A 7,531-nucleotide genomic window follows, 5' to 3' on the forward strand; every position below is an offset into this window, starting at 1 on the left:
TGGTCATGACTAGTTAATCGTTCACAATGGTTAACCCTTCCCCATGACATACCAACTACTGGGATTGGGTATGTCGGTCACACTTCTTATAATTCCAACAAGTCAATTATCTCAAGTAGTCAGTAGTTTGTTACCATGTCTTAGTAATTCGTACCCAATAGAAACTCATTCAGTTCCCACAACATACGACCTCGTGGGTACAAGTTACGAGTAACTTAGTGGTCGGAACCAGTTAAGTCGTGGGAAAGGATATAAATAAAAACATGCACATTTCACATCTTTTCCCACCATATAAGACTGATTTGCTGCAACCAGTTATTTTGAAAATCACTGAGTGTTAATTTAAACTTTTAATGTTATAGGTTTAATTCGTTCTACTAGTTTGTAAAATTATTATAATATTATTAACTTAATGATTTGTGATTTGCTTTTAAATATTGATGGAATGCACATCCGTCCGAAAAACACCTTTACACCTTTAAAATAAATTTAAACATGAGCAAGGAATATAGAAATGACATGTAGTTAAACCAAAACGTCAGATAAATAAATAAATAACTATTTAATTATTTACAATAAAATAGTATAACACCACTAGAAACAGTATTACAAGATATAGCAGAACTAAACGTTTTGACATTATATTAAACTTGTTGTTCAAGTCAACTTTAAAGTCTAAAATCTAAATAGTATTAACGACACATCTTTTCTCACCATTATGTATTTCATATATTTATCTTAAAACAAATAAACGCATGTTTTAAAGTCTTAAGTCGCAGTCTTCTATTTGATCACCGGAAGCCTCACCCGTGAGCTCAACTTCCGATGACGTTCCGGGCTTTATATCTGAATCCATGTCCGTATAATCACTGGTCGCATCCGAAATCGCTGCCTTCGAAGAAAGGTTGGATTTTACGGAAGTTTGCGATTTAAAAGCCGTCTCTGCTAGACTTAGTCCATTTGCTAACACATGGATATTTTCCATGACTGATGTCTCAGTTTGAACCTGCGAGTTGCGAAGGTCAAGGCTTTGTTGTTTGGTAACAGGATCGCGCGTCGTTCGCATTTTCTTCTCCAACGATATCGCGGGAAGCGATTTTGAGCGGTGATGCTTCTCCATTTCCCTTACTTCTTTCGTTTGGCTGGATTTCCACTCCTTGTAGGCGATGTGGAACGCCCGAGTGAGCACGAGCGACATTGACCGCGCCTTTTCCGTGCTGGAGCAGTAGACCGCGTGACACTCCCACATTTTGTCGTCTGCCGGACGCGATATCCACGAAAATATGCGATCGTTCACTTCCAAATCTACATTACAAAAGGATATATTCTCGATTGGGAACATCTTTTCAGGAACCTTTTTCTTGTCTAAGCTTTTCATAGAGACACCAGATGGAGTAATTTTCACGCGCATGCGCGGCAGGAACTGCTCTTCCTCAGCGTTATCCCACAGTCGCTGAACAAGCGGCGTGGTGCATCCCTTTCCGGTCGCCGTGAACGTTTCAGCGGATCCTATATAACGGACCGTAAAACTCGGATCTTGGTCCGAAATCTTGGCGCGATCCTTGAGCCTGTTGAACATTGTGAATGATAGCTGCAAAGCCTGTTTAAAATTGCACTGTTAAAACGAACACTTGAGATTTAATTCGTTCGATAATGATTTACCATCCCGTTAAAACTTAAGGCAAGGTCGTAAATTTCTGAACAGTGCACACTTGTGCAGGTTGTAGCGATATATCCATTATACAAATACACGATGTCCCTATGTTTATGTTGTAATATAAGCAAATGAGTCCATTCAGTGACTTGACGAAAATATACGATGTCTGTGACCTGGCGATGTGGCTGTTCTTACAATTCACGAGTTTAAGAAGACGTTGACAACTATTTAATTGGATATCATAACAACATGCGTACTCATTCGAAAGTCTCAATTTGCGAATTCACGTCCATTATTATTAATTAGTAATAATTTCGTAAATTTCCACAAACATCCAATGTCTCAAATAACTTCTTAATGTGCTTCAATCGCACACAACTAAAGAGCCTTTAAACGTGTCATGGACGATCCAGCAATGTCGGCCTGGTAATGTATTTTCGGGTTTAACATTAATCCGTTTGCCTACAATACACAGCCAATGATCTTAGAGATTCCTGTGCTGAACTATTTTCCCACATCCGCGAGTCTTTAAAACACTTCAAAATATCTTAACCCGATGTCACAAAACCTGCCACCGAAATCTCAAGAAGTATCCCGTATCTCTGTTATAACCTTTTCTACTTGGTCTTGCGATCATCATATCTCCGATCTCCGAGAGTAGTACCGCGAGCTAATATTGAACAAATGATAAGTTGATAACACATGGACGCCATATAAGTATCCGCGTTATCCGTTCAATGTTTGCTACTTTCACAGATCGATGTTTGTAAGCCTTTGAAAGCAACGTACACTGAAGAAAACTGTGGGCATTCCTTCCTTCTTGCTGATAAAGGCCTGTTTAACGAGTGCACCAGTAATCTATACTAAGAAGGCCCGTTGTATAATTATGACGGAGTTCTTTTACCGCTGTTTGGATATACAAACAGTACGCGATTTATCAATATCGCGTCTATTTGTTTCAGACTTTTAATAACCTTGGTTGGTCATTTTGACCACAGAGGACAAATACTGAAATCAGACCCGAAGGATATATAGCCTGTTTATTGGGCTCACTTCACATATCATTCTAGTTATTGTTCTACTAATTGCTGATGCTTTGAATTGACAGCTAGATAGTTTTGAAAACTCCCACAACAACAACAACAACAACAATCATACCATTTACAATAATTTATCGTGAGTTTTAGACTTTAAAGCTATCTTAAACGCTTTGCCAACAATACACGTATTTTGATTCAAAGCGTTACAATCGATTATTTTTTTTTATCGAAAACAAGTTACAAAATCGACACTAGAAACGATGTTTGAAGTACGTTTCTGTTCATCGGAATGATTGTTAATCGCTTGATGCAAACACTGCATGCATTCTTGTTTTGAATCAGAGATACATTTAAGATAAATGTCATTTTGCAAATCTGTGAACAAGTCCTTCAAGTACGGCCTAAATTTGACCAAACGTCTCTCGACCATTCAACTTTGCGATGCTTATATGGACTTAACGGTATCAGCTCCAATTTATAGGCTATATAACCGTTGAAGGGTCCTCGTATCGCGCAGGGCATTCGTGGGTGCCAACAGACTGGCGGTTTAATGACCTATGAGATTAACCTATACCATGATACAGTCCGTGCCATAGAACTATGAGCCTTGTTTCCGGGACACGAGATATTGTGAAGCTCGCAGTTGTTGAATTTATCTTGAAAGGTAAACAAATCAGCGCAGCGAGATCGAATGTTTCAAATTTTAGCTTTATCGTTTTTTATTCACAATGTATATAAAACGTATGGGTTAAGCAAAGTGTTTGTTTATTACAGTGTCAATCCTTTCGATGGCCAGGCAGTTTTGATATAAGCAACCTTTACTATTGTTCATCATAGCCCTCGTGTTCCTTTGCAGGACGGAAATCAGTACTTCGCAGGACGGTAATTAGTAATTTACAGGACGGCAATCAGTAATTTACAGGACGGCAGTCATTACTTTACAGGACGGCAGTCAGTACTGAGCAGGACGGCAGTCAGTACTGAGCAGGACGACCACCAGTACTCTTCGGTCGCAAAGGAATAGAAAACCGGTCATGACAGAATCAGTCCCATATGAGGCTCGAACATTCGTGTATACAATTATCAGAGCTGACGTTTAAAAAAATAATTAACCTCGCTCTGGGAAAACGGGGCTTAATGCATAAGCGTAAATTGTCGTCCCAGATAACCTAGTGAAGTCCTTACAGGCTGATCAGTGACAACACTCACAGCCAAAACTTGCTTATGGCTAGGAAGAAACTTCATTTCAACGAAAAATACCATAAACCGGAAAGTGTCGTCCTAATCAGCGTGCGCGGCATGAACGACTGCACAAGCTTATCTGGAACGGCATTTTACGCACATTCATCAAGCCAAGTTTTCCCACAGCGAGACTAAAATATTGAATTTGTTTTAATTTGTACTGATGTAGGTAACTTTCATTTATAGATTGTTCTAATAAAAGCTCTTTGCATACATTGTTTGTAAGGAATAATTACATTTCGTTGATATGTACATGTAGTAATGATTTAAGTTACTTTCATAGAAAATCTTACATACTATGGTTCAATCTTACAAACACATACTAGAACTTGGATGGAAGCGTTGTGCTGATATTAGCCATTCCATGAATACATTGGTTATGTCAGCCGCTTCGGACTTTTTGAAGTAATTTGTGAAAATACCTTGTGTGCAAACAGTTCGCAGTTTTAGCGTACAGCTAACTAAAAAAGACAACGCTCCTGGCAGTTTGCAACATTTTACTATGATACTTGAAAACATTAAGAAAATCGGTATACACTGGATTTATTATCAAATTAATATATTATTGTATTCTATTTTTAAAATGAACGTTAAGCAACCAGTAGCTGATGACAAAGGCGATTATATTTAGGTAAATAATACGAGAGTTTATGTCCTTAAATACTTGTTTCCAACAAAACGCTGCTGTCTTCATTGCGTAGATTTTTTTCGACTTATCTTCGATTGGAATATCCAACACAAAATTGACACAAGCGAGTTAATATTTCACTTCAAACAGTAGCATGCATTACTTCCCTTTATTGAAAGTATAAGGGTCTGAAGAAGTTGGCACACTGGTTATATTGATAGCCCGACAGCCCCGATTCTGCGCTGCATGTCGCGGAATATTCTCTGGTAAAACAAATTTACGAAATCGATTTAAGCACGTTTAACCCATTTATGCCTAGTGGACTCTTCCATCCTTATAAATTGGATCAATTTATTTCCAAAATTAGGGATGTCTAGTATAATTATTGCTACACTTAGAATATTTCTCACAGAATTTCCTTTAAGCAAGCAGCGCAGACCCCCGTGATGCGGCGTCTCTTTTGGGTCTACGCTGTTTGCCAAGGCCTTTTTTCTAGACGCTAGGCATAAATGGGTTAACAGTGATGACTTTTGTTATTTACTAAACATATTTTGAAGTAGTTTGATAAAGGATCACCCTAAATAAGTACAGAAAAAAATGGAAGTACGTTATTTACAACAGAAGAAAACGACCTTATATAAACTGGTCATAAGGCCGTTTTCATATGCATCCAAGTTTTGTGCATGTCTCACGTCGCAAATTGTATCGGCTCTATGGACATTTGTATGTTCTTTTCTTTCGGCTTTGTAACAAAGCCCAGACATTAAAGCAAACGAAAAAAGCATGAAAGATATAAAATCTCAGCGATGAGAACTCTGTACTCAGCTGGGTTAAAAAGTGTCATGTAAGGGACATTAAATTTGAAATGATTAATATAAATGAAATGGTAAAGCAGATGTACTAAACCAAACGTTGCAACTTTTACACTTTCAATCCAAAGTAACAAATCCAAATGAATCCCCATTGTGATTATTGAACATGAGTATATTTTGCAAGTTAGTTATCCATAATTTTACAACAAATAGTTAATATAACACTAGCATAATAGGACACGTTTATCAAATTTATTATGAGAGTAATAGTGAAGAGAACTAAGCCCCAGTCCCATATAGCCAGTGTGGCATGTGGCCAGTGTAGCCGCCGTGTAGCTCCGTGTCGATCCTTGTAGGTCTTTGAACGTCCGTCAATGTCCTTGGGGCACCGGGAGACCAACACGGCAGTTTTTGGAAGTTCTAAACTGCATTGTTGAGTCTCGACGACCCGGGACGATGGCAGCATCCGGGATGATCTTGGAGGGTCCGTGTAGCTGCCGTACAGGGTGCGGGGACAGCCGTATTTATGCCTTAGTTGTCCATGTGCGTCCTTGACAGTCCGGGAACACATTGCAGAGAAACACGTTGTAATTCTATGGTTATACGGATAATTAGAGTCGTGTTCTGAGAAAAAGGGGTTTAATGCTATGCGTAAATTGTCATCCCAGATTAGCCTGTGCAGTCCGTAAGGCTTATCAGGGACGACACTTTCCGCCTAAACTAGATTTTTGCGAAGAAGAGACTTTCTTTAAACAGAAAATATCCTTAAAGCGGAAAGTGTCGTACCTGATTAGCTTGTGCGGACTGCACAGGCTAATCTGGGACGACACTTTACGCACATGCATTATGCCCAGTTGTCTCAGAACACGACTCATTAGATAAAGAATAGTTAGTTAATGTATTAAATGGGGATAGTTTATCATGTAATGCGAAGGAATTGTATCCGGGGGTCGAGCCCGATTAACTCTCCCAAATAAAGACATGAAGCATCTATTCTGTTGTTTCCATTTTTTGATTTTATGCTTTCTTTCAAGCTTTTCTTGTCATGGATTTAACATATAACGTCGATTAAACTCTATAGCAACCGTCATTATTCAGTTCAAGCATGTGATACAGATAATACACAAGTGACCGGCCAACTGACCGTATATCACTTAGTTTACACCACAAACCTTACAAAACTCACATGAGTAGTGTTAATTGATATTCACACTTCATGCTGATCTCAGTGATCTGCACTTCGCTCTCACTATCAGAGACGTAAGGAACACATAGTTCTGCCTTAGAAAGTTTAGCCATGTATTTTGTTGTCAAATCTCTCTTCTTGTTGACACTGTCATGACGCTCTCGTACCAGGTATTCGACATAGGCCCGGACACCAGATTCAGCTCTGCTGCGATTTAATTCCATAGGTCTGTCGTTTTTGCCGTTTTTTTAGCTAACCAGAGAACAATGTGCTTATGGTGAGCTTTTGTGATCGCATCGTGTCCGTCGTGCGTTGTGCGGCGTCAACATTTGTCTTGTTAACACTCTAGAGGCCACATTTATTGTTCAATCTTCATGAAATTTGGTCAGAAGATTTGTGCCAATGCAATCTTGGACGAGTTCGAAAATGGGTTCGGTTAGTGGAAACTCATGTAAGCCAGGCAGCGGGGCATTTTTCCATATATGGCTTTAGTAAAACCTTGTTAACACTCTAGAGGCTACATTTATTTTTTGATCATCATGAAACTTGGTCAGATGATTTGTCCCAAGGATATCTTGGACGGGTGTACAAATGGTTACGTTTGCTTGAAAAACATAGCCACCAGGGGGCAGTGCATTTTTCCGTATATGGCTATATATGGCTATAGTAAAATCTTGTTAACACACTAGAGGCCACATTCATTGTCCGATCTTCATGAAACTTAGTCAGAATTTTTTCCCATCGATATCTTGGACTGGATTGAAAATGGTTCCGTTTGATTGAAAAACATGGCCACCAGGGGGCGGGGCATTTATCCTAAAATGGCTGAAGTAAAAACTTGTTAACACTCTAAAAGTCACTTGAAAGTCTAAGCATCATGAAACTTGGGCAGAACATTATTGCTCTAATTATATCTTGGTTGAGATTGAAAATGGTTCTGGTGTATTGAAAAACATGGCCGTCAGG

At 38.9% G+C, this 7,531-nt stretch overlaps 1 protein-coding gene across 1 annotated transcript; it reads right to left on the bottom strand.

Annotated features, from left to right (window-relative positions):
- Positions 1-547: 547 nt before the first annotated feature.
- On the bottom strand, positions 548-2,449 carry LOC127833524 (protein FAM43A-like). The gene has a single exon (XM_052358823.1). The coding sequence runs from the start codon at positions 1,577-1,579 to the stop codon at positions 761-763; it is 819 nt and encodes a 272-aa protein (XP_052214783.1). The 5' UTR covers positions 1,580-2,449; the 3' UTR covers positions 548-760.
- Positions 2,450-7,531: the final 5,082 nt, after the last annotated feature.

Source organism: Dreissena polymorpha, chromosome 6, assembly GCF_020536995.1.
Source record: "Dreissena polymorpha isolate Duluth1 chromosome 6, UMN_Dpol_1.0, whole genome shotgun sequence".
Lineage (NCBI taxonomy): Eukaryota > Metazoa > Mollusca > Bivalvia > Myida > Dreissenidae > Dreissena > Dreissena polymorpha.